This window comes from Ostrinia furnacalis, unplaced genomic scaffold (assembly GCF_004193835.3).
Source record: "Ostrinia furnacalis isolate ACB-3 unplaced genomic scaffold, ASM419383v2 OfSCF1862, whole genome shotgun sequence".
In the NCBI taxonomy this organism is placed as follows: Eukaryota; Metazoa; Arthropoda; class Insecta; order Lepidoptera; family Crambidae; genus Ostrinia; species Ostrinia furnacalis.
In genome coordinates, this window is record NW_021132101.1 from 976,699 (window position 1) to 1,004,672 (window position 27,974).

Below are 27,974 nucleotides of genomic sequence, written 5' to 3' on the forward strand. Positions count from 1 at the left end.
TTAAAATGAACTAGTTACATAATACAACTTACAATTTTGAATAATATTGTGATTAAAAGAAAAAGCTAAATAATTCTTTCCTACTTATATAATGTGTAATAATATAAAGTGTCGACTACTTATAATATGTATAACTATGTTTAAATTTTCACACAAAGAGCGGAGCGAGGCAGGTGCGGGGCGTCGGCCGGCGGCGGCGGCGACGGGTCGCGACGGGCCGCGACGGGCCGCGACGGGCCACGGCGGGCCGCAGCGGGCCGTCGCCGTCGCCCGCCGGCCGCAGCGGGCCGCACCTCCGCGCGCGCTCGCCTTATGCCGATACACACCACAATCTCGCTAAACACTAGGTCACTTATGCCGAATGTTAGACAAATAAGAAAGCGACGACTTCCCGAACCAAAATTACAGTACTAACAATTTGCAGATGATGTCGATCCATGTCCGGGCTTGGCCGGGGCCGCCGGGGCCGGGCCGGGCCGGGCCGCGGGCCGCCCGGGCCGAGCGGGCGCGGGGCCGCCGCCCCGCTCCTTGAGCGTCAGCTTACGATTGTTATCTCGATTATGTGAAGCACGCTATGCTCTCCTTGGAATCGTAACAATGTAGCTTTTTTTGGAGTTTAATTTTTTTACAATATATAGGATTTGTTTCTATAATTAATTATATCTAATATTTACAATGGAGGTGAATGGACATATTCAAACTCTACTTATAACCTCGAAAATTAATCCTGAAATTCCTACCCGAAACGAACATTATCTACAACTTTTAATAAAAATTTAAAAGTAAACTCTCGCCACAAATAAATCTAAATATAGTAACAGATCGAGTTTGCATTTCTGATTGGGTCGTTTTGAAATCAGTAAAAGTTTATAACGCAATTTATTCGGAAAAGCTGCGACCGGAGCCCGAAAGTCTGTCGAGGTGGCTAGCGAGGCCGATGACACGCCACCGATGTCATCAGTNCCATCAGTCAAATCGTATCGTAAATGAGAGACACAAACTCGATCGAATGTTTATTTAGAGTAAATCATAAAGGTATGTATGCGCGGTGCGGTGAGGGCCGGGCGGGCGGCTCAAGCGGCTCATATCTTGTGTATCTTCTGCGACACGACGACGGGGTTGTTGCGGCGGATCTCCTGCGCGCCCAGCTCCCGGTAGTCGAACGAGCACTCGTGCTTGTCGCTGTACCGGTGCACGGCGCAGAACAGCCCTCCGCAGCGGCACTCGAACCCTGCCCAACCACAACCACCGATCAGACCTAACCCAGGTAACCCTCCCAGCGTTCACATGCTATGTTTTTGTTTTATACCAGTGGTTCTTAACCTTTAAGTCATGAGGGACCATTTTACCAAACTGTCTTATCAGGGACCACCTCATAATCGGTCAAAAGTAAACCAGTTTTACTGCAAAAATCAGTTAAAAGTGGTTTTGACCAAGGTGTGCAAGTGCACTTCGTGGACCACTTGGAATGCCTCCAGGGACCACCAGTGGTCCGCGGACCACCGGTTAAGAACCACTGTTTTATACAAATAGCATCATCTTAAAAATCATTTATATCGCTCGAATTTTTAATCTCGAACCGAAATAAAAATGTATTTACTTGAAAAAAGTAAATTTTCAATAACTTTGAAAAATTTATACATTCATTCAATTGGGATACCTATTTTAGAAAACTTAATTGAATGAAAATAATGTTCATCAATAACAAAAAAATCTTTGAAATTAATTTTGATTACTTTGCTGTTATTTCAAGTCTTAACCCAAGATCAAGGACCGTTTTTGTGCACATTGAGTGTGTCCATAAAAGCAATTGCAAAAGTCAAACGTTTTAAAATGATGAAATGTGTTGCAACAATATCATAATAAGAATCAGTTAAAAATTTTCCTTAGTGATAAAAATGCTGAAGTGTAATAGAAGAGATAACGTGACGCAAATCTATTTGCGTGTGGTATCACGAGCGCTTACTATTGATTTAGCAGATACTCCACAGCGGACGAATTTATGTGCCTATTTACTCGACTTCCATTCATTTCTATGACATCTTATCCATTCATGTCTATGACATCTTAATATCTGGTATATTTGTTCAAATCACTGAATGGGTTTAACCCACCCAGGTTAGGGTCAAAGATATCAAAACATAAATAATTGTGAGAGAACTTATTCCGTGAAGAAATAAACACCTCCAATGGAATATTTACATGTAAATAAGATATATGACAAAGAACGATTTAACAGTTATTTTCACAATCAACTAGGTTTGATAGATTCTATTGATCCATTTCATATCGCTACAAATACGAGCATGGAGAGTATTGGTAAAACAACAAGTTTGCTCACCGACGTGACTTGAATGACATTGCATTGCGTCAGTCGAAACTAAGACAACAATATGTAACACGTCTCGAAAATACCAGAGTCATGTAGAAAGTTTATGAATCGTTATCATTTCTGTGAATCTCATTACTCTCTACTTTTCGATATAAATGAAGGTATTATTTTAAAACAAAAAGATGCTGACCTGTGAGTCCAACCTTCTTGCGGCAGACGGCACACCTATTCTTTTTCTTTTTGTCCTTGCTGGGGTCTTTGTCGTCGGCGTCTGTGTCGGAGGTGCCTGTGCTCGTGCCGCTGGTGCCCGCTCCACTCTCCTCTTCCAATTTCTGAAATCGCATCAAACGTAACAATTACACCGAGATCAATAAAACCAATAAAATTTTAATCAGGGAAACCATAAAGCACGAATGAATGAATTTGAATCTATGAATACTCCATTCAACAACCAATTCAATATTCATTCACAGCCACACAAAGAGACATCCGGAATTTGTTGTAGTACAACTGAACTGAAGATATTTTAAGATATTCCAGATGCGTTGTGACACCCGCTTGTAGAGGAGTCACAGTAATGCATGTAACTACTATACAGCTGAGTCTATTACACAATGATGAATTAAATAACAATCAGTTGGAATAACAACAATGTATCAGTATACACGGCACATTGCAAGGGCACGTGAAGCTATCGTGAGAGCATGTAATCCATCTACGCATTAACTGAATTACTCGGCACAAAGGTACGATACGAGACTAGTAATGAAACGAACCCTCTTTAGACTCTTTTTATTAGGATCCATTTCAGAAACGCGGTCGTCCTTTTTCTCGAGTCTCGGGGAGTTTCGGCACTTGGAACCGTTTTTAGACGCAGTGGCCGATTCGCCAAAGATCTCGTTGCGGCTCTCCTGTATTTCCACAACCTTCTTCAATTTCACCTCGTCCGAGGGGCCGTCCTGGCTTGGAAATAGTTTGTCGTCTATTTTCAGCTTTTGCGGCATGTCGTGCTCGACTTTCTCCTTCATCCCGTCCGGCATCGGCAGCGGGGAGCTGTCGTTTATTTCGATGGACAGACGCTTATTTTCGAAACTCTTCGAGCGCGACACACCGACACTTTGTTCCATGGCGGAGCTCTGGCTGTTGTTGTTGGACTTACTATTGCGACGTATTGCTTTCTTCAGTATCCTTTTACCTTTGGACTCTTTTTTGCTAGGGTCATTTTCCATTATTAAGATTTTTTGTTGCTTTCAGGTTGGACATCTTGGCTGGAAATGCAAAGTTTTTATTGTCATGTGACTGTAAGATGCAAACGCTCTAATAAATTGATGGAGGAATCGAGCCCTACAGCACACAACGCTCCTACTTACCACGTCTTACGATGTAAATAAGCCCCTCATCTCAAAGTCTGGACTTGGAGATAAAAGGGATTAAAAATGTTACATTTTAAAAATTAACATGATAAAAAGGTGTATATTTTAGTTTTTTACTGTTAATCCGATACAAGTAAACCGTTTAGAAATAATATTTTTGTGACTTTGATTACTGTATGCAAAATGTCTATTTGACATAAAATTCGCATTTTAAAGTTTTTCGTGCAAACATAGACAATACTCAAAAAGTTTGTACGTCGCGGTATTGTCTTGGAGAACTCTGGATTTGGAGGAGTTGAATTAGTATCGAGACTACTTTAAAATTACTTAGGTATACATATATATTTCTTTCGTGCGTGCTGCTAATATTAGTCTATGTCTTTATTTCAATCATTTTAATAATGTAGTACGAAGACCTCGAGAGCCCAAGGCGAATCATGCCATCGTCCTAATATGAATAACTTGGACTCGAACTCGATAATAAGGCCCAGTCAGTCTGTTTTGTGGAGGAACTCCTCCTAAGAATATATAGTGAACTAGATTGGAGGTTTGAAGGCTATTTTTCTCATGAAATCCATCATGAAGCTGATAGTTGATAAGTTTCCTCCATTTTTGTTTCTGTTCAGGACGATTTTTAGAGGTGATAGTTTATTTTTAAAATTATCATATCGCTCCACTGTTTGTATTTGAATCATAGCATAGATTGTACTTAACTATCAGGCACCTAACCATAAACCAATAACTTTACAAAAACCCCAACGGCAAGGAAAGCAGGTAATTTCATACGCTACAGTCTCACAGTCATGCCATAACTAAGCAAAGCAGGAAGACCATCGACTAAATTACTTAAAACATACGTTGTTTTTAGAATATCTCGCAAATATCCTGGAAGCACACAGTCACCAACGGGACTGTAATAGGGATTGCCCAGCTGCAACTGTATGACTCATACCTAATAATATTAACATCAATATTTTCGAGAATCATGACGGAAATGGTTTATTTTTTACGTTGCCCATACGTAGTAGTCATAAACGATAAGATATTATTACAATGAAACTCACTCTACATATTAGCAACATTAATGCAAAACTAACAATGTGAATTGTTGGCATACAAGTAACAATAGGCCATACACGTATGACGAATTTATCAAAATAAATATGGACGACAGTAATGCCAAATAAACGCGAATTAGGTATATGGGACACGATATAATCTAAATACGTTTTATCGGGGAGTTATCAATTCATTTTGTAGGAACCTTAAATATGTTATCATTGAATGCAATGTGGCGCATAATCTTTTTTATAGCCGTTCTCAGTTAACGTCGCAAACGTGTGACGTAAGGTCTACCTAGAACATGCATCTTCCACTCTGATGCACAAAGCAGTAAATTTTACTGCTTTACTGAGTAAAGCGTCTGTCGCAAATGATAGCAGCAAGGTCGCTCACTCATTGTGAGACTGCTCCAGAACGATCGCTGTTACTATGCATATAATCATCATTTAAGAAGTGAGAAACGTGGATGGATGTTACGACTTGTGAAGAATCTTGAAAGCAAATTAAAAAATAGTAAGAACTTTAACATGTTGACTCTCAGAAATACGGTTATGCTTCTAACTATTGTCTAAATAATTCATAAGAAGCCAAAATATGCATAAGTAAATCTTCAAAAGTAGCTACATAGGTACTCAATCTCCACACAATATGAGATTCGTTGACACGCTGACCTGATTGTATCAAACTCAACTCTATGACGCATCATAAAATACATTGAGTCCAATGAGCGACAATATGACATTGAATGATTGTGATTTCCGTAGACGACATTAACGTCAGCTATAAGGAAACCCGGCGGAAGAAGTAGCGCCAATGTTTTATTAAAACTCCGAAGCCGTGCACTCGTGGATGACGTGGCTCTCACACACTACAACTATAATGATATAAGAACTCATTCGAAGTCGAGCGATGAAACTATGGTTGCATAAATGTCCAGCTATTTTAAGACTTGCATTTACTAACGTGCAGTCCATGCATGTTAAAAAGAAATCAGTCCAATACCGAGGCGGCCAAAATCGAGTAATACGTGCTCTCACTTATCTAAACGACAAGATAACAAATACGGCAGTCTACGCGTGTTCCAACTATGCCACACTAAACGAGGAAATACTGTGCAATGAGAATACGTGCATTAATACCGATTTATGGAATGACTGCATAGCAGCCGTCTTAGAACAAACCTGGCGTTACACATCCAATCTCAAACTGAAGAATATTCTAATAAAATTATTTATAGGCTTTCTTTGCTTTTGAGAATATTTTTTGGATATACCATCGTGAATGTTATTCAAAACAATTTGTGCATGAATTGAAAAATCGTTGCACGACGTATCCCAATGTAATGGTAATAAAAATTTCTTCTGATAAAAGCAATCATCTTAAAGAGAAAAATATAAATTCTTCCATTTAGGACTTTGTTAGTCCCAAAGGATCAAATCTATCAATAGATTGAATGATAGATTCGATCTTATCCTGGCAATTCTGGTTCAAGCGCAGCAGCTCAGGAAACAAGGTGCCATTATTGCCAGAGGCTATCACTAGTCGCAGATCAACTCTAGCCACGTATGGGCGCGTCTAGCGACGGCGACTTGTGCCCAAATATGTAGCACCGCTAAGAACGGCATAAAGCCTTGTTCACACTAGTCAAGTGATTTAGTAGAGCAACTCGCCTTTAATCATTAAACTAATTGCTACTGACCAAAAAATCGTTCGAAAAAACTTTGGTCGAGTACAGTTTACAAGTAATTGGTATTTTTTTTACTCGAGTATACGGGTGGTATACTTTTGGTTGGGACTCGTTTAGCCGGTGAGCGAGTAAGCTGGGACGGTGCTACTCGCCTGTCAAAATTGAAAAAAATAGATTGGCTCGACTAAAGATAGCATTCGAATCAAGACGACCGCGACCCGAGACCGCGACCGGCGACCGGTCGCAGGTCGCAGGGCGACAGCTACTTACGAATCTTCGCGACACGAGTCGTGCGACCCATACGAAACTCAGTATGTTAGAAGTTACTAAACTACTTAAACGGTTGAATTCCATCCATCTGTAAACAATAAAAATAAGTACCTTTTCTAATAAAAATATGTATCATTTGAACTTACTTGTTTTATTTAATGCTTTTCCAATTTTTTCCCAAATATTGTCTCTCACAGTATTATCTTTATAAGCTTGAAATCTCGTATCGAATACAGGTGCGTTTTTACTTACTAATTCTATTAAAATTTCGTCTTCGTGCAAAGAAAACACGGCCATTTGCATCTGTCGCGCCACGGCACTGCCTTGTGAGCGACCGAGTCGCGCGACGCAAGTAGCCGGCAGGCCACGCCCACAGGTCGCGCGACTCGGTCGCTTGCATCCGTCAGCACTTCCTATTAATTCATATAAAGCAGTGGGTCGCGGTCGCCGGTCGCGGTCTCGAGTCGCGGTCTCGCGTCGCGGTCGTCTTGATCCGAATGCTACCTTTAAGGGTGGATTCGACCAAACAAGAGTAATATTAATTTCAGAATAAATCGTCAGTTTTGACATATTTCCCATACTGAAACTGTCAATATGCCAGTTATACCAGGAGTTATTCTCGTATAAAAGTTTGGTCGAATCGGGCCTAAACGATTTAGTAACCCACTCGACTAAATATTTAGTGTTCGGACACGTTTAGCTACTAAATTCTTTTAGACCTTAGCGCAAGATTTTCTTTTTTATATTTCTTGTAATGTCACTATTTTTTCTGCTTCTCTTTTAAACATTTTGCTCTATGTGTTTTGCAAATAAATCTTTTACCTATCAATCTAAATGACTCGTCACTCGACTAAATGACTCGACTAGTGCGAGCCAGGCTTAGGAGTTGCACCACCTAACTTTGACCGAACTATAACGATAACCGGTGCTTTTTGTATTGAGTTTGGCAGATTTTTGACGTTTTTCAAAGTTAAAGTAAGATGGTGCAACCCAGGCAGCAGGGCCGGATCTACCTATGGGCTGATTGGGCTGCAGCCCAGGGCCCCGGGGTTACAAGGGGCCCCCAGATCCCGCTAAAAAGTAGGCCATAATTTGAAGAAAAAAAAAAGTTGTCTGTAATGTCGGTTTACAACGTTGACAACGTCATAAGAAAATATTGATTAAAAACGTTTCATATATTTTTGGTCCAAAATCAAAAGTGCCGGCCAAAAAAAAAAGGTGCTGTATACTGACAGAATACGTCTGCCTTAACATTTGTTACAAAGCTGTAGCACCACTGTGCGTCGAGTTATTATTATTCCTTTTTATTGTTTGTAGGTACTCATGGTGCATTTTTTTGGGTATGCAGTGTATATGAACGACAATAAGTACATCGTGTTAACCAAAACATATTAAAAATGCCATGTTTCGGCAAGATACTTCATTTGTTTTAGTAAATAGTTTAATCGTAAATGTTAAAAAGACATACTTTTAGAACTCAAATACTACGATGCACAGTGGTGCTACAGCTTTGGTGCCATAGTACGAGGGCGGCACTGAAAATTTCGGGAATCAAGGAAGTGAAACAACATTACTATTTAAAAATGTATTTATTGCTTTTTAAAGTATTCTCCGCGAAATTTGACACATTTTTCCATACACGAAACCAATCATTGAAGCAACCATTGCATTCGGAAGTTTGGGTCTCCAAAATGGCCGTTTTGTAGGCTTCCACAGCTTCTTCAGGTGATGAAAATCTCTGACCACGCAATTTATTCTTTATTTAAGGGAAAGTATAGAAATCATTAGGGCTTAGGTCGAGGCTGTACGGCGGATGGACTAATAATTCTATGTTTTCTTGCTCTAAAAACTCCTTTGTTCAGTGCGCGGTGTGAGAACTCGCATTGTCGTGATGGAGGATGATGCGGCGGTTGCAGTTCTCTTTACGGAGTTCAGAAACGACCTGTGGCAAACAAATGCTAGCATACTAATCTGCATTAACCGTTCTTTGTCCCCCAAGAGGAATAGTCGCAACATGGCCGGTTTTGGAGACAAACGTGGCCACCATTTTTTTTGCAACACTCCGTGAACGAACAATTTTTGTTGGCTTTAATTCATTTTCGAACACCCAAACTCGTGACTGGTTTTTTGTTTCGGGTTCGTACGCGTATATCCATGATTCGTCACCTGATACGATGTTGTATACAGCATTTGAGGATCCTGCATGTAATCTCCCGAGAGTTCTGACGCACCAAGTAACGCGAGCCNCGGCAAATTGAAGAAGTCAAATCAATTCCTAACTCGCGCTTTATAAAAAGTGTAGATTCCGTGGAGGGTAGTTGAACGGGAAACATGGTCGATCTGTTTTAATGGTTTCAATTTATTATTTAATGGACTTTAGTGTACAAATTTGGTGTTATTTTGTGTTCTAAAGTGCAGTGAAGTGATAAATTATAAAAAACATTGAAATACTTCGAATTTGAGCGCGCATCGAGTGTCGAGTGGGTTGTCGTATGAACAACCCGCTTTGGACCCGGTGGCGTCTTGAAACCTGCTTTCGGGCATACTTAACTCCACGGAATCCATGAAACATCAATAGAACTGAAACACCCACGTTCTATTGATAACTATGTCAATTTTCACTCGACATTGGCAGAAATAAACCTCCCAGAGGTTTGGTTGCCATTAAACAAAAAAAAAAAGTGTATAAAAGAGAACAAGTCAGCCGTGTGCGCAATTTATTACGGAAATGACGTCATTTTCTGTGAATGGTAAAAACCGGAAGACCGGAAGTTAGTAGACGCATCTCTCCATGCTGACTGCTTAGCATTGCGTCGTGCATCGTCATATGCCGAACGACACTTTGGGTTGAGTTATAAACGCTCCAAGACGTTGGCTTTTCCAGACTGAACCGTCCCAGCTCCCAGCTATGACTTTGATAGAAAGGGCGCTATGGAGTCGTTTCTTCCACCACTTCTCAGCACCAGCCCATATGTTGTCATACCAAAGTGGTAGTAGGTCAAGCTATATTGGGACGTGTAGGGGTATGTTATGTACTAACCCGGGAAAGGGCCTATGTACTGAAACTATTTGATTTGATTATTCGTATTAGTTCCGCCTTTTGCCACGTTGGACAACCATACCACATTTACAGAAGGGCGCTACTTATAATACGAGGGNATAAGTAGCTACATAGGTACTCAATCTCCACACAATATGAGATTCGTTGACACGCTGACCTGATTGTATCAAACTCTATGACGCATCATAAAATACATCGAGTCCAATGAGCGACAATATGACATTGAATGATTGTGATTTCCGTAGACGACATTAACGTCAGCTATAAGGAAACCCGGCGGAAGAAGTAGCGCCAATGTTTTATTAAAACTCCGAAGCCGTGCACTCGTGGATGACGTGGCTCTCACACACTACAACTATAATGATATAAGAACTCATTCGAAGTCGAGCGATGAAACTATGGTTGCATAAATGTCCAGCTATTTTAAGACGTGCATTTACTAACGTGTTAGCCGTGCAGTCCATGCATGTTAAAAAGAAATCAGTCCAATACCGAGGCGGCCAAAATCGAGTAATACGTGCTCTCACTTATCTAAACGACAAGAAAACAAATACGGCAGTCTACGCGTGTTCTAACTATGCCACACTAAACGAGGAAATACTGTGCAATGAGAATACGTGCATTAATACTGATTTATGGAATGACTGCATAGCAGCCGTCTTTAGAACTAACCTGGCGTTACACATCCAATCTCAAACTGAAGAATATTCTAATAAAATTATTTATAGGCTTTCTTTGCTTTTGAGAATATTTTTGGATATACCATCGTGAATGTTATTCAAAACATGTTGTATGCTGTTGAAACATTGTTAAACAAATAAAATAAAATAAAACAATTTGTGCATGAATTGAAAAATCGTTGCACGACGTAACCCAATGCAATGGTAATAAAAATTTATTCTGATAAAAACAACCATCTTAAAGAGAAAAATAGAAAGTCTTCCATCTAGGACTTATTTTTGTTAGTCCCAAAGGATCAAATCCATATCAATTTGAATGAAAGATTCTATCTTATTCCTGTCAATTCTGATTCAAGCTCAGCAGCTCAGGAAACAAGGTGCCATTGCCAGAGGCTATCACTAGTCGCAGATCAACTCTAGCCACGTATGGGCGCGTCTAGCGACGGCGACTTGTGCCCAAATATGTAGCACCGCTAAGAACGGCATAAAGCCTTGTTCACACTAGTCAAGTAATTTAGTAGAGCAACTCGCCTTTAGTAACTAAACTAATTGCTACTGACCAAAAAATCGTTCGCAAAAAACTTTGGTCGAGTACAGTTAATTTACAAGTAATTGGTGTTTTTTTTACTCGAGTATACCACCCGGTTGGGACTCGTTTAGCCGGTGAGCGGGTAAGCTGGGACGGTGCTACTCGCCTGTCAAAATTGAAAAAAATAGATTGGCTCGACTAAGGGTGGATTCGACCAAACAAGAGTAATATTAATCTCAGAATAAATCGTCAGTTTTGACATATTTCCCATACTGAAACTGTCAATATGCCAGTTATACCAGGAGTTATTCTCGTATAAAAGTTTGGTCGAATCGGGCCTAAACGATTTAGTAACCCACTCGACTAAATATTATTTGGTTTTCGGACACGTTTAGCTACTAAAGTCTTTTACACCTTAGAGCAAGATTTTCTTTTTATATTGCTTGTAATGTCACTATTTTCTCTGCTACTCTTTTAAACTTTTTGCTCATGTGTTTTGCAAATAAACCTTTTATCTATCAATCTAAATGACTCGTCACTCGACTAAATACTCGACTAGTGCGAGCCAGGCTTAGGCTGAGTTGCACCACCTAACTTTGACCGAACTATATCGATAACCGGTGCTTTTTGTATGAAGTTTGACAGATTTTTGACGTTTTTCAAAGTTAAAGTAAGATGGTGCAACCCAGGCTTAGTATCGAATAAGAGAATTGTGGCCTCACGTCTGTATGCGCCTGCGGCTGGGCGGGGAGAGTGGGCACGGTGGGCGCGGCGGCGGCGAGCGGCGTGGGCGCTGCCGGCACGAAGGGCGCCGATACGGGCGACGGCGTCGTCGCTGGGGGTTGCTGTTTCTTCTTTAGTGCCTCCTGGAAAAGTTAATTTTTCTGTCAGAACTTGACCTTCATTTGTTGGGCTTTTATGGCGGTCAAGCTGTAGATCCGGGCTACACAGGTACAGAACTATTCGTCCCTTGTCAGAACACTACTACTAGAACGAATACAGATTAAAACAACCTTATGTCAACTGTGTGCGTACCATGAGTTAACAATAGGTGTGTTTGCTCGCTAGCGACTGCGTAAAAAAATTACATTGAATGAAGCGGCTACTTTCAAACTAAAATCTTCATAGATTTTTTTTTGACGCTCTCTCTAGCGAGCACACCTATAAACGTAAACTCATGGTAAGCACACTGATACACGCACAAAAAACACGTTATAATGTAAACTATTGCACAATGCTATCGCATGAAATAGGTACATCGTTAGTCCAAGGCTGATTGTGGTCAATTAATACAATGTGACAATGACAGAGGTGATTGTGGTTCGTATGCTAGAACAAGAATCCACTTACTTGATTTACATTTGTGTATTTAAAATGATTTTATTTCACATTTTCTCGTACAACAATGAGCATCCCATCCCATTTCATAGTTTTTAAAATTCAAGCTCTCACCACTTAGCCATCGAGAAAGGACGATACGCTGACGTAGATATACATGTCACATACTGCGAACGCCTAGTTACAGGCGTAAAGGTCATCATGACGAACGAATGCGACGTGATTTCTCTAACTTCAGAAATAACACGTAATGACGTGAAAACGCTGCGTTAGCTGCTGAAAATCTTCTAAATCGTGGCGAGGTATTTGGTATTTTGTGTCACCCATTTTCATTTCCATTTCCAATCTCCAATGAATCACATCTTGTCTAGGCATTCGTCAAAACGGGATCATAATAATTTATCGATATTTACCACGTAGCTCGCAAGAAAGTTATATCAATTAGTGGCTTAAAGCATTGAGAGATAAATTGGTGTAACTGCACTACACGTGTATGTAGTGCGCCATATTCTCGCAAGGACGTCACGGCGGCGCGTTAAGCACTTGTTAGTGTCGTAAACCAGTTCGCATGGTCTTGCCTCGTTGTTTCCTTCCCAGACTAGTTCTGTTTTTCCGGTGACGCATTTGCTCTCCTTTTTAGCTTAAAAAAACCATAGAGATTTTCCGAGTAGATTTTTCTTCTTGAAAACTCTACCCTCTATCCCAGTAAACAATTTCCTCCAAAGGCAGGTCTCACAAGAGGAGATACAGTTATTATTCCTCTGCTAGAAATTGTTTAAAAAGAATAAGTCGAAACGTATTTTCTTTAGATTTCTAATTGTTGTAAACACAATAATAAAACTATTTCACGACGAAATNTACGAAATGTAATACATAAACAGTAACAAAATCGACATAATATTAAATTTCAGCCTTCACTAACAATAATTAAGACGTGCCGTCATCTTAGCTGTATCGATGTTTTCGTAAAGGGAAATAGGTAAATACCTTTTTCCCGTTACTTTATAAGTCGTCCCGTAACTGTATAGCATTACGTGCACTGTTCAATGACGAAGTAACGCATGTAGTACCTAATAATCTACGCAGACTTACACAGTTAGATATTTTAAACCCAAATAATCTCCCTTAATTAAATTAAGTAGGTTGTATAATAAGTACCTACTAATAACACTAACGAAAGTCTGTGGTTCCTACTAAAATAACTTGTACGTACTAACATCTCCTTTTTTATATGAATTAAATGATAATAAATATATTAATAGGTGCATTCTTAACGCTAAACGCATAGTTAATATTAATAATGAAATGAGATAGGTATAAGGTACATAAATAACTGATCATAACAATGAGGAAATGATAAAATCCAGTGGTGAATAGTGATACAACCAACCCGTAAAATATTGTTTTTAAAAACATAATGAAATCTAGAACGATATTGGCTTGTGTATGATAATGATTTCAACAATAGACTCTGATTCTGTAAGTATGCATATACTACAGAAGACTGATGCCTTGACTCGTGAGTCGCTCACATTCAATTGGCAGATCTTAATCATGCTTGCCAGTTGTGTGTCGGAATATGAACTCTACATGCAACCTACACCTTCGTTTTTATAGCAAAAACTTCAAAGTCACGAATTATTAAGCAAATTTTGGGCAAGACCTTCGACTTACCTTGAAGCATACTGAGCAGAGACCATCTGTTGACGGGTTGCCGTAGAACCCACACCCAGAACGGCACAACGCCTCCATAGGATTTGATTCACGCTCCATTGTTCCACAATAATTTCACTTCAGTCTAACAATTATACACTTCACTCGTAGTCAAAGTACGATTGCACTAATTGTATATTGCACTTGATTGTCGTAACACTATGTCCACAATGATCTCACTGTACAATGTGCTTGCACTTGAAACGTTTTAATTTAGATTTATCTCTGGCTTGCAGTCTCCGCGGTTGGTGGCTTTCCTTGCCTCCGTGATCCAACTGTTCCTTCTTTGTCAGGATCGTTGAGGGCCCTGCAACAAGAAACACATTCAAAATCAATCGCCATCCTTAAGAGACAAAAGAAAAATCACAAGAAAACTAAGTAGAAGCACAGAATAATAATAAGTACTACGTACAGAAGTTTTACTTCGCGAAGGTATTTAAAAAAATGTATGCTCAATGTCATTAACAACATGGTGTAATTTAGCCTGTCTCAAGAGTCAAGCACCATTTTGTTGACAAACGTCAGTGATCGGCACTGCGCCGAAGCTATAGGGCTGACTTCGGTAAAATGATGTGACGTGAGGTGCCAAACTGCGGAAAATGGCGGAGGAAATACATGATTTAGCATGAATTATCATGAATAATATTAACTACTTATTTACCTCTCAGTGTCTTGAGGCAACTTAAAAAAGTACATTCTGTGTTTTTATTATCATTTAGGCAGTTAAATACTGCACAGTATTTAGTACATCATTTTCTTTATTTTCTTCCATCATACACAAGAATACGCGTGCGTGAGTCAATGTTCGCTCGTATGTGAGGCCTTGTCGAATAGTATCCATAGTAGTAGGTGGGCCATCGTGCGTGTTTTGTTTTCGATATAAACTCGCGGAGATGAACAGGCCTGGTAGAAGTAACTACGTATTTCTGCATTGCATGACTTTGTTGTCATTTTTTAGAATGGAACAGTTTTCTCAGTAAATGATGCGTTTCGCAACATATTTGCGTAAATCTTATACCAAGGTAAACTTAATAACAGGCAAGACCTTGATCGTGAGTTTTACATGACCATTACCATTAGTTTGAAACTATATCCTATGATTAGTTTCAGACAAGAGTGCGTGATTATTCTGATAGAAAGTGGAATCAAGGCGTGGAATACGATTTCGTAGAGGTAAAACATAATATGCATAACGACAGGTTTGCGTAACAAGAGAGAGCTACACGGCTAAAGTGGAACGCGCCCGCGAAACGGAGCACCGCGCCGTCCCGCCGCAAGGTCGCCGCTTCGCCTCTGGCCTGGGACACTACTAAACACACTTAACGCCTCGTGGAAACACGAAATCAACAGCCCACGGTTACACAAAACTCCAACCCAATCACCATGGTGATTTCTATCCGACGCAAGACGTGACGCCATAAATATCACCGACTGACTTCGAACACTCGTCGTCAACATTTGGCTAAGCGCATGGGCCGCGGCAAGGTGAAACGGATTGCATCGATAGTTAAGGTTAAATAATTTAGTACCTACTTAGTAATCTTTTACATAGCGAATTAGCGACGTATGAAACAAAAATTGTCACGATTGCCATTTCTCGCATTATTAGTACGCAAAACTATTAATGATTAGTTTCTGCAAAATAGTCGTCCACGTTTACGAACCGAAACGTACGATTCATCATACCTATACGACCGTTAGCAGAAATACATGCTCACAAAAACGAATGCCCTTTCACGTCATAGCTACCAGATGATTCATATAACAGTTCGTCCCGAGAGAGTCGTATTTTTATGACGCACTTGTATTTATTCAGGATTCTTGACATTCAAACAGTCAGAAGAATTCATAATAATATTACTGATACAGAGAACATGAGTTTTAACAGACTTCTTCCTCTATTACGTTCTCCCTCTAATAAAGAAATTAATTACAACTACATTATCTTAATAATATCCCAGGTGTTAATTTCCAATACCACAAAATTTCAGTAAATATTCGTTATTTGCTTGTTTGATAAATAAATTGAATATCTAGAACTCAAATTGATACAAACTTCCCACCCGAAATAGAGCCAAAGTACATATTATCGAGATAGGCACACCCAATTGAAACCATAAGAATGAATGCATGGACAATAAATCATTCAATAATGACACCAATACATTTAGAACGCGCGGCGAATAGGATCCGATAGAATGAGTCGTGTAGGATAACGTTTCATTATCCCGCTCTACGGCGATGTAGCACGGAATGTGTACCAATGATTGCAATTATGAATCTTGGGAGTGGAGAGCGTGCACCGGGTGAGGTCATTAGCATTGGGCTCGGACGGGAGTCATCGACCGGCCAGCACGCAGGGGTGCAAGCGTCGGCGCCCGCGCATCTACGCTTTATTACACACTCGACATGTCTATAGCGCAATCCTTACAATGCAAAGTCCAGTTTCACGCGTGACCAAGAACAGCTAAAACGAAATAGCCCACAAAACTATTCGCTTACGTTAGGTACTAGTTTTGCACACTTTCACTGCTTACTAGTTTCGCACACGTTTATGAAATAAAAGATAGATTAAAGAGAACTCAACGTGCAACACTATATTTGTCTTTTAGTACATGTAAACTACACAATGTATTTTGGCAAATAGATAAAAATGTAAGCAAAGTATACAAAAATAATAATAGAGGGTGTGGTAATCTCTGATCAAGTTATTTCCTTGGCCGATCTAAGTATCTTATGGATATTCAGTAGGAAATTCATAGTAATTAAATGTCAATATGGTTTTACCCCTGAAAAACTATAAAAGAAACTAACACTAGGAAATAATAAAAAGCCTGCAGCGCCCATGAGTGCGATCTAACTGTATTTCCCTATAAGGGGGTCTGACGAGACCTAAGATGTGTAGAGTCATAGAGAGATCTAACTAATGTAACCCGTAAAAGCTTAAAAATAATAAATTCCACTATATCAGAGAAAGCACAAGCATAAGAAATTATTACTGCTTTAATTAACTATTATGCCTCGTCAAACACAATTACAGATTTCAGGATTTGGCAGTCAACTTCTTTCATTTGAGAGGCGTTAAATAAAAAAGAAAGTTAAATGTATAGATTCTTAATGATAAAGATACGCATGGCCAACTTTTGAGCAACCGAAAATTTCACAGTTGGTATAACAGCAAACTCGTAAACAAAGCAAATAATTTAAAAGCGCACAATATCGCAAGTATATAAGTATGCCAAGGCGACTAACGAACACCGTCCAGTCGGAAACGTGATGTTCAATTATAGCATTACGGTAATAGCGATATCCAAACTCTGATGCCAAATTAACAGCGGATTGAACATTTAACTAACAATAGTTTACTTTAAATATTCTCACGCAATCTTGTCGTGATTAATTAACAATNCCCGGCGTCAATGACGCTGGGTCATATTGACCCGAGGCATTCTCAAACGTTCATAATTTTTTTTTGCGTCCATTTTGTGGTTCCAGCGTTCGTATAGCTGGAGATACAACCTCCCTAAGTCCATTTCGTTAATTAACTCAGTGTGACTCCGCTTGCGTAGCGAGATACACAGGCTTCAAATTAAAACGGGTCATTATGACCCGGCGTCATCGGTGGCGCGGTGATTTTTTGGCGTACTTTTATTCGCTTATTTTGTGTTCAGTGCTAGGTTATGTTGTTCTTTTTTAAGTTTTAGTCAAAATGACTTTGTTAAATGACCCAGCAAGAATGAAGCGCTGCTAGAATGGTCGGATTCCGAGAGTGAAGAATTTCAGGCTGTAATAGCCAAAACTTAGAAATGGCAACGAATGTGAAAAAGACGCAAGTAAAGTGGACTCAGTATTTGGATAATCTCGACCTTGCATTAGTACGATGCCGGCAAGAGCGTCATGCCACATTTACATGCCCAGACCATTTGATTACATACTGCACCAGTTGCAGCAGTTCCATGGCTCTGAATGATGAAGTAGAAGACTGATCTCATTGTATTTGCATTTAAAAAGTTAATTTTATCTCTTTTTCACTATGTAACATCGCTGATTCCTATAAATACTAAAAATCTTTACCAAAAACAAAAAATATAGACTCATTGTGTTTTTAAACATGATTTTTTCATGTTTTGTTTAAAAATTAATAAAAAAATGATTTATATTATGTATTAGTATTATTTTTGTTTTATTAGCTCAGTAAAGAACCCTATAAACATAGACAGTAATTAAAATTAAGAATACTTGTTAAATTTCCTGAAAAATGGTCGATGAAGTATGGGTCAATATGACCCGGGGTCATCGTCTTTGCAATTATTTTCACGTCATTGGCGCCGGGTTAATTAACAATTTTTTATTAACATTCGCGATTAGTCTCACGCTTGATCTTCTGTGAATGTGAACTTTCAAATGTTTGGCGAAACTATTAAAGCGTCTCCCGTCCACAGAAGTGTAATTAATTGACGTGATATATTTAGCTATTCTCACCTCGTCCAATGAGATGTTATGCAATGACAAAGTTCTTGACGGTATACCTATTTCGATAGTCTAGGACAAGATAAGGTCTAAGATAGTGTATCTGTGTGGGTATAATCGCGGTCGGGCGTCGTGTATGCGCCGTGCCCTCGTGACCCACTTGCGGAGTGCGCTACGCAATTTGAGCGCGACCCGCTTGCGCTGCAGACGCGCCGCGGGCCCGGCCCGGCCTCCTCTGCACCCTACACCACACACGTGTTCCCCGATTTTTTTGACGTCTCAGCTACCTCCCTCGAACTAATACACATTTTTGGGCTGCTAACGTTTTTATCTAAACTTTAAAATGGAAAACGTTTCCAAACTGCTTTCGAATCATTACAAGAAATAGAAATCACATAAAAGCTATTACATTTAAATAATGATAAAATGATTGGCGAAGTTACGAAACCATAATTATCATATTCTATAAATAAAAGCTTCCAGAGTTTTACAAACGCGTCAGCCTGTTAACGTCAATAAGGTTCAATATACGACTAGTATTCGAGTATTCGGGTCCACCTCCCACGGATAAAACTCGGCTCGAGATAGCGCGATGAACTTAAAATTAAAATTTAGGTTTGATGCTACAGTTCCAAAGCTGCCTCCGCACGAGTAGAAATGGTGCTCGATTTTTCTCCGGGTTGAAACAAAATACAGGTCTGACCACTCGATCAACGGTAACAGTAACGGTACGAAGCACAAATTTCGTGCAGTGCAAAGAAAAACACTAAAATCTGGCTCTCCGTGTAGGTTCTTCTATCTCTTGTAGTAAAATTCTGGACAATAATCAGTATTATTGTCCGTGAGTAATGACAGAGACGTGGAGTAATGACCGCTATGAGAAATCATGCTTACTAATAACATTGACGTTTAAAAATAAATATTCTACTTGAAAAAAAAAACTATTATGACTTATTTCAATTTATTATGTCTTACTTCCATTCCTTTTTAATCATTCTAATTCATATAGACTGCTAATGTAGGAAGTTGTACAGCGTTAATTCATTTACACAAATGTTTTGTTTTGATTAAAACAAAAAATAGGTAAGTAAATCATTAGCAATTAAAACACTCAACTGATATCATTGAAAATTATGCATTTTTGCGTAAGTGTTGTTTTAGATTTGGTCTTTTATTACGATAATGCACAAACTATAAAATTGCTGAAAAAATGTTAAAAGTTGATTCATTTGCATTTAAAATTATTGATGAATTTCCGATACGATTACGATACGATAAATAGGTACATATAACTACAGTATTGTACACGATAACCCTGTAGTTATAAAAATGTTATGATAAAATTATTGACTTGAATAAAAACGAATAAGATATTCTTCAAACCTAGAACATTCTCGAACTCATGTGACTAAACGTGATAAAGTGTCGTTTGTTTAAGGCTTGGTATTTCTACTAAAGTAGGTATTTCGCGCTGTCAAAATCTGCGCGCGCAATTCTTCCCCGAAGACAGCGCGCCAAAGAGNATATATAGACTGCTAATGTAGGAAGTTGTACAGCGTTAATTCATTTACACAAATGTTTTCTTTTGATTAAAACAAAAAATTAGGTAAGTAAATCATTAGCAATTAAAACACTCAACTGATATCATTGAAAATTATGCATTTTTGCGTAAGTGTTGTTTTAGATTTGGTCTTTTATTACGATAATGCACGAACTATAAAATTGCTGAAAAAATGTTAAAAGTTGATTCATTTGCATTTAAAATTATTGATGAATTTCCGATACGATTACGATACGATAAATACATAGGTATAACTACAGTATTTTACACGATAACCCTGTAGTTATAAAAATGTTATGATAAAATTATTGACTTGAATTAAAACGAATAAGATATTCTTCAAACCTAGAACATTCTCGAACTCAATGTGACTAAACGTGATAAAGTGTCGTTTGTTAAACTAAGTTACAATCAAGCACATACTTAGTAGGCCTACATCTATAAGTATTGTGTATGTGTAAATATCTAAGTAATTTCAATGTTGTCAAACAAATTCCGCGTCAGATTATGAACTCTATTTAATCGAGGTCAAACATTTTCTTGGCAAGAGTCTAAACAAAAATAACACTAATAAACAGTAAAATAGCGTCTCTAGATATCGCAGAACGGCTGTCTTAGCAGAAACAGAAACGTCACTTACCAAAAATAGACTTGCCAGGGTCTCGCACCCATGCCTTCCTTCCGCGTGGCAGCTGAACAACACGGAAGACAACTAGAACTTAGCATCGACAAAAGGACTAGTTCATCAAGTACAGTACGAATCACTGCTACAGGAAGGACAATGACATTAGCATTTGAAGGAAGAGCTTGCGTCACAGACGAACAATGACGCGACGAAAATCCAACACGCACGGCAAGATGGCCGCCGCGGCGTCAGCTGATCGCGCACACGCAGCGCAGCTGTGAAACACCGCTCGGCACATATCGCTCTCTCTTTCATTCGCACCGATTGCACACAAAGGACGCGCAATCATTGTTTGAAACACAATGCTCATTAAACATTACTTACTAGTTGTGGTGGCTACGAATTGTTTCTTATTCGTTGAATAATTAGAATAGTTTGGGCCAAATTAAAAACGAGGAAAAATTTACGAGCAGACACATCAAAAACAAACCTGCTTCCAAAACAAGGTTAAATCATTTAACAAAAAACTGGGCATCTTGTCATTAAACTAAGTGGTGAATTCGATTTTGTTATTCGAACCAGTATCTTTATGATGACGGCTAAAATTCCGTATCAACACCACAATAACAGTGCGCAGTAGTAAGGTGATAACTATTTAACAAGACAACAATTTACGCAGCAAGTTTTCATGATGACTCAAGAAATAATTGTGTGTTAAACAACAAAAGTAGGCAGGTTGGAAGTTTAACATTTCTTCATCTAAAGAAATAAGAAACTCGGGCATTCACTTTAATCACCACTGTTCGCTACTGAGGACAACAAAGCTCGAAAACGACATTTGGAAGAACACAATCAACCTTAGGCAAAAAATTACATTTCCGTATACTATCGGTATACCTACTTATCAGTCAGCTCTCAGCAGTTTTGGTCAAAATAATAACAAGAATTACCCATTCGACAAAAAAAACATAAGAATCTGGTTGGACTTGAAAGAAGCTACAACCAATATGAAAAGGATAAATTTCGGAATTCTCAAAAACTACCTAATAAGAAAAAAAATTGTTTAACAAAAGCTAGCATTCATCCAATTGCGCAGGATTTGCGGTTCAATAAACAGCAGCAGCAGCTGAACAAAGAACTACAAGAACAAATATTCATAACGGTTATCGGAATAAATAAATATCTACTTTACCAATTAGCCTTAGTTATCAGCATACGAAGTTTCATTTCTAAGGCTTTGGGTAGTGGCTCTACATTCGAAGATCAAGATTTGAGTTCTTCCTTTCCCTGTAATTGTTTTATGGATCCTATAAACATAGAATGACGTGACCTGACGACTCATTAACAAATGAACAACAAAATAAAACCAACCAATGAAATAAATGTAAGCTATCTACTTAAGATTAGACAATATCGTTTATCAAATCTTATAAAATATTTCACAGATATTGGTAAATAAAAAATATACAGTTAGTTCCTGTCGCTCGTGTAGACTACATATTGCACAAAGTTCAAAACAAAACACGTGGGGACGTTGACCTTCTGGCATCAAGGTCGGGGCACGCGGCGGCCTTCAAGCAGCCTAGTCTAGCAGGCTCACAGGCTCCTTTCGAGCATCTCACGGCGCAGACGCACACAAAAACACCGCACACTTAACCACGAACAAATATTACCTTCGAGTGGTAACGCGAGCCCATGGCCACGTAGAAACTACGCTTGAAAGCGCTTCCCACCACAGAATGATATCACAGCCACAAGTTACAATCCGGACGGAGAAACGCGCACACTAATTCGCACTATTATCTAAAGAGATAAGGTGCATTAGTAGCACCTGATGCTGGACGGCTTTGGTAAGTAAACGCGATGTCGGCCTCGCGGCGGCGAGCTCCTGTGCGGTCGGCGTGCTGGCGAGGACTGGTCGCGCTCGCGCTCCGCCACTCGCGGGCCGCGGCAGCGCGGTGCCGTTCGCCCGCCCGCCGCCTGCAACTATTCGCGTCATTCCGTTTCACACGCGCACGCACTCACCAATACAAACACTACTCGATGCTCACGGGCTGATAAACACATGGCCGCCTCGGCCAGCCATCTCGACATCACACAACAGCGCGCTGCTCGACTCATATCGCCACATTAACACCATTATCTTTGAACTTCTTCGAAATACCTACCTATTCAGCGCACAAACATCTCCGCGACTGGATAAAATTAATATGTTTTTCGAACTGGACACTCATCGTGCGTCGTGAATTCGTGACTCATATGGATTGATTCTAGTTCGTTTCCTTTTACTACTTATTCAGATTCTGTGAAATGAGCCTGTGAATGCTTATCAAGACGTCATTTTAGGGTTTTTAATCAGTATTTTATTTAGTTAGGTAGGTACTCCAATATCCAGCTGCAACATCAGATAGCAGTACACCACATACATACACTAAAATATTTAGGTAATATTAGGCAGATATACAAAAAAGATACATAAATAAAGATAGGCATTTCCTCGTCCAGCAATTCAATAAAGTAATAAATTCCTATACCACAACGGTCAATAAAAAATTATTTTTGAAACCAAAANACTGTGAATGCTTATCAAGACGTCATTTTAGGGTTTTTATCAGTATTTTATTTAGCTACGTAGGTAGGTACTCCAATATCCGGCTGCAACATCAGATAGCAGTACACCACATACACTAAAATATGTAGGTAATATTAGGCAGATATACAATACAGATACATATAAACAAAGATAGGCATTTCATCGTCCAGCAATTCAATAAAATAATAAATTCCTATACCTAAATGGTCAATAAGAAATTCAAGGCACAAGGAAAACTTAGACAAATCCCTATATCTAAAACAATAAATATTTTCGAAACCAANGTGTCCATCAGGAATCATTGTTCTTACACACAGAATCGTATTATTTCGCTTTCGGGTAGTAATATGTCAAAATTGTTGGTTCTTTAGGCGAACAATGTATGGAGAACGAACATTGTCCTTTCGTTGTAAACTTCCCGTAGAACATAACATGACTCATAATTTTATGAAATGTTTCTAAACTATCACGGCTTTAGTAATTTACCATAATTTTAAACATGGCGCTAATGAAGTGAACAGTGCAGTGCAAGTGCAACGAGCTGCTCGGATATATTTGATCTGGGGAAGCTCTCCTACTCATTGTGATTAGGTTGGGATTATGGATGTGCATCTTATTGAGAACTTTAAGAAGAAACCGCATGCGTTAGAACTAGCACCACAACATCCAAAACGTCTTCTATTGCCGTCTGTGCATAGNGAAACCAAAAGTCCATTGCACTCAGTCGGGGATGAAAGTGAAAACTAAGGTCAATATTCGAATATCGGAGGCCGTTCAACCTATTATAAGTAAACAAGTACGCATAAGTAGATGGAGGGATGTCATTAATAGCACAAAAGGAATTTTATTTTTCACGCCGGACTGCGTTGCTGAAATCTGGTCAATGACAAGATGATTTTCGTATCGGTGTGAGGTCGAGTAAACAAAGCGAGGAGGGAGGTGCGAGGCAGAGCAGTCGCGGCGAGAGCTGCTACTAAGACGAAGAGGGTCACCAAAGATTCCTCTGGAAGGGCGAACAATTTAAAATTTCGTTGTAAACTTCCCGTAGAACATAACATGACTCATAATTTTATGAAATGTTTCTAAACTATCACGGCTTTAGTATTTTACCATAATTTTAAACATGGCGCTAATGAAGTGAACAGTGCAGTGTGCAAGTGCAACGATTTGCTCGGATATTCTTGATCTCGGGAAGCTCTCCTACTCACTGCTATTGGGATAATGGATGTGCCTCATAATTGAGAACTTTGAGAAGAAACCGCAAGCGTTAGAACTAGCACCACAGCATCCAAACGTCTTCTATTGCCGTCTGTGCATAGTTGGACGAAGTCCGTCTTTTGTTGTGAAGCAGTCTCGGTACTTGCGCCGCGGGCGATGACGCGAGTCGACGCTCTCCCCCGAATTATCCTGGCCGGGGCGCTGACCCCGCCGCGGCGTCACGGCACGGCCCGCACATATTCCTCACCTCACCCCTCAGTCTACGCACTGAGCTGACCCTTGCAACCCCAAATTGGCACTTCAAATTCGTTACCGAACTTTTGAAACATATGGTCCATTCCATTTAAACTCAAAATCATGAAACAAACACATTTGGAACAAGTAAACAATGGATTCAATAAGAAACTTGGACAATGAAGAGAAGGTATAAACAATAAAAGCAGTAGAAATAAAGAACCGTGTGTCACTGCTGGCTGAACAACAACTCGTGTGAGCCAAGTTTCTGAGCATGGCAGCTAATTTATTGCTTAGTTAAAAAAATTAGGAAACTGATTTCTATTGACATTGAAAAAAATATAATTATTATCTTACGTACATGTTTAGGTAATGGTTATGGTCTATTTAATTTTCGGCGTAATTAAATAACAACTTCGAAAGCAAAAGAATGCAATTCCGTAATCTTTACTAATTTGCCCAATATTAGAGTTCAGAAATGTCTTTGTGTAATTAAGGTAAAAGCGCGACGCCATTTACATTGCATTGCGTCATCATTTTGGTTGTAAAACTGTTCATTGTAACTACGTCACTACAACAGAAAAATAACAGTATTTCGACGTGAATAGAGGTTCCATCTGGTTCTCACCTGATGTTGGAAAAGTGAATTCCGTACCAGACAAATGTCTTTCCAAGTGCGCAGGCCCTTCAGCTCACAAGCAGGCGACACCACGTCTGTGCAGTTGAGGTCAGCATCCACCGGCATCACAATGAATGGTTACACTACCTGTGTACAATACATACATCATGTTAATAAATATTATTTATGTACTCAATTTTACATTGTATTTTCAACAAGTCAATATAGGATAGAATGTGATAATATGAGGTTAATAGATTTAACTTCTATTCTAAAAAAATATTTTTTATTACATACTTTTATATGGTCATGATGACAGAGATGGTGGAGTTATATAAATGTTGGACTGATCGAACTGAGTTTTATTAGTATAGTCAGCACCAAACACACATTTGGACGCAATGAATCATGTGACCCAGTTACCAGTTTCTAAACATGTGGCTTGGTGGAAGCATGAACTCTAATGTAATGGATTCAAGCATGGTAAAATTACTGGATAAAAATGAAAAAGCAAAAACACTTTACACGTACATTGAAAATTGCAATAGATAAAGTGAAGCACTATTTCAGAATAATAAGGTTCTTGATAAGATCTGGTGAATAATATTGTTTGTTACTATTATCTACAGCTAACAAGCACACATGGAAAGAAATAATGGTAGGTAGTTCACCACAAAGGAGAATGAATTATCACAGGTCATTGTAAGTGGAATTAATAAAATGTTTACACAGGCAACAACAAAGAAAGCACATGATTTTGGTAACAAAGTGAGCTTAAAGACAAAGGCTTTTTTCTGGTGCTGTTGATGTTATTTTTGTTCTGTACATCAAAACCATGAGAGTATCATTCAAAATAATGCAAAAAATCTCATGCTTTCTGTGTGTCAACACATACATATTACTAAAACCTGTAGTTATACTGAAAATATGGCAGTTTTTTCATCTACTAAGGAACACAAGGTGTTTGTTAATGTTAGCCAAGGAGGTTATAGAAGGATGCAGATTTTTTTACTAATTCTGCTTAAAACATTTTCTTTGAGAATGTTCATGGAATAATTTAAAAAGTCATAATGTAGTCAATATAGACAGAAACACACACATCAGTCTAAAATTCAACTTTCTACTTCAAAAAAGTAGTAATTACGGGCATAGACTTGAAAACCAGTTAAAAATAATGTTATTGATAAAACAATACACATGGAGATATTAACAACTCCAATTTATTGTTTGGCCTATGTTGACTACTCTAGCATCATACATTATTCTTATTTTTTTTTAATTTAGGAAGAGTCAAAAAACTTGAATCATGAAATTACAATTGAAATTGTAAATCTAATGGGTTTTACCTTAGTATTCAACTAATAAAGAATTAAAAGTTAACTTTTAATGGTATGGGAAAAACAAAGAGTGATCTTCCAATCAAACACATAATAATATTTTTCTACTTAAGTAGGTACACAATCTTTGAATAATACACACTCATATTCATAGAAAACTATGAATAAAGATTTAAGAAAAACAGTAAAAACTGTAATGAAGTTATAAAATACCATACCCTAATGCCTAACTTCTAGTTTCAATTATAGAAGATCTAAATAAAGGACTCAACAGGTAAGCAGATGTCTTTTTTCTCTCAATACCTTAATGGCTTAATTGATCATGAGCACCTTTTTTTTCTATGAACATCTGTGCAATGCAACCAAACACAACCTACATACTATTTACATCATATTATTTTGAAATTATGCTTCTATGAGTGTCTTGGGGAGATAAAAACAAATCCATTAAAAATGAGTGAGACAAAGTGAAAGACACAACAGGGTCGTGCCAACATAGACACCACGTTGATTTCATCACAGGAAGCTATAATCGTCTTTCCTCTTTTTTTACTCCAACCGTGGTAGATAAGTTTAATCTCCGAATAAGTACAATTACCTCATTTTGAAACAAACAATGATACTACTTAGTTAAAATGGCCAGTGTTAGTAGAAGAAAAAACTGCTGTATCTACGCCTTCCACCAAGGCAGTGTCATGCAAAAAATGCGTACCTATTGAATGATGGTACAGTATGTGCACTACAAAATGGGTGTAAATCAAATAAACATGGGATTATTAACCTGAGAACATGCATTTGTGTCTTGAATACAATACGTTCAACCACTAGGACTCCGAATATCAACAGAAACAAAGAGAGTAGTGAAGAATTTAGTAATTGGCATTCACGAAGAAAATGGCGTCATATCACTAGTCACGGAACAAGGTACAATTTCATCATATGAAAGCACAACACATAGTCACGTTGAAACACCACAAAAAATACAAGTACATGCTAACCCAGTGATTTTCTTCATAAAATTACTCACTTAGAATAAAAATTCCAAAGAAAATCATCCAAAAACTCAAAGGACTGATGACAAGGCACTCCACTCACCGTTTGCAAAACCAGACTGATGTCACGTGACCAGTCATTTGTTGCCAGTATATAAACTTAATTTAAAAATACTGAATAAACCGCGGGCTGAGCCCGTGGGCAATGTCAATCAAAAGTCATGACTTATTGCATGAATTTGCATGATTCATTTTATCAAAACAAGTAGGTATATACTTA

General features: G+C 38.6%; 2 protein-coding genes across 7 annotated transcripts; both read right to left on the reverse strand.

The window, feature by feature from the left end:
- Nucleotides 1–554: 554 nt before the first annotated feature.
- LOC114353899 (AN1-type zinc finger protein 6) lies at nt 555–27,828 on the reverse strand. Of its 6 annotated transcripts, none has more exons than XM_028306043.1 (6): nt 27,730–27,828; nt 25,402–25,512; nt 14,007–14,352; nt 11,717–11,860; nt 2,523–2,664; nt 555–1,231 (listed from the first exon to the last, which is right to left on the reverse strand). In XM_028306043.1, the coding sequence occupies exons 3-6, from the start codon at nt 14,103–14,105 to the stop codon at nt 1,083–1,085; spliced, it is 534 nt and encodes a 177-aa protein (XP_028161844.1). In that variant the 5' UTR covers nt 14,106–14,352; nt 25,402–25,512; nt 27,730–27,828; the 3' UTR covers nt 555–1,082. The 6 variants fall into 6 exon arrangements, with proteins under 6 accessions (XP_028161844.1, XP_028161842.1, XP_028161847.1 ...); XM_028306041.1 differs by having other exon boundaries at nt 25,375–25,512; XM_028306046.1 differs by lacking the exon at nt 27,730–27,828 and adding an exon at nt 27,484–27,722.
- Nucleotides 2,671–6,633, reverse strand: LOC114353900 (uncharacterized). Its single transcript, XM_028306048.1, has 2 exons — nt 3,703–6,633; nt 2,671–3,600 (listed from the first exon to the last, which is right to left on the reverse strand). The coding sequence occupies exon 2, from the start codon at nt 3,559–3,561 to the stop codon at nt 3,064–3,066; it is 498 nt and encodes a 165-aa protein (XP_028161849.1). The 5' UTR covers nt 3,562–3,600; nt 3,703–6,633; the 3' UTR covers nt 2,671–3,063.
- Nucleotides 27,829–27,974: the final 146 nt, after the last annotated feature.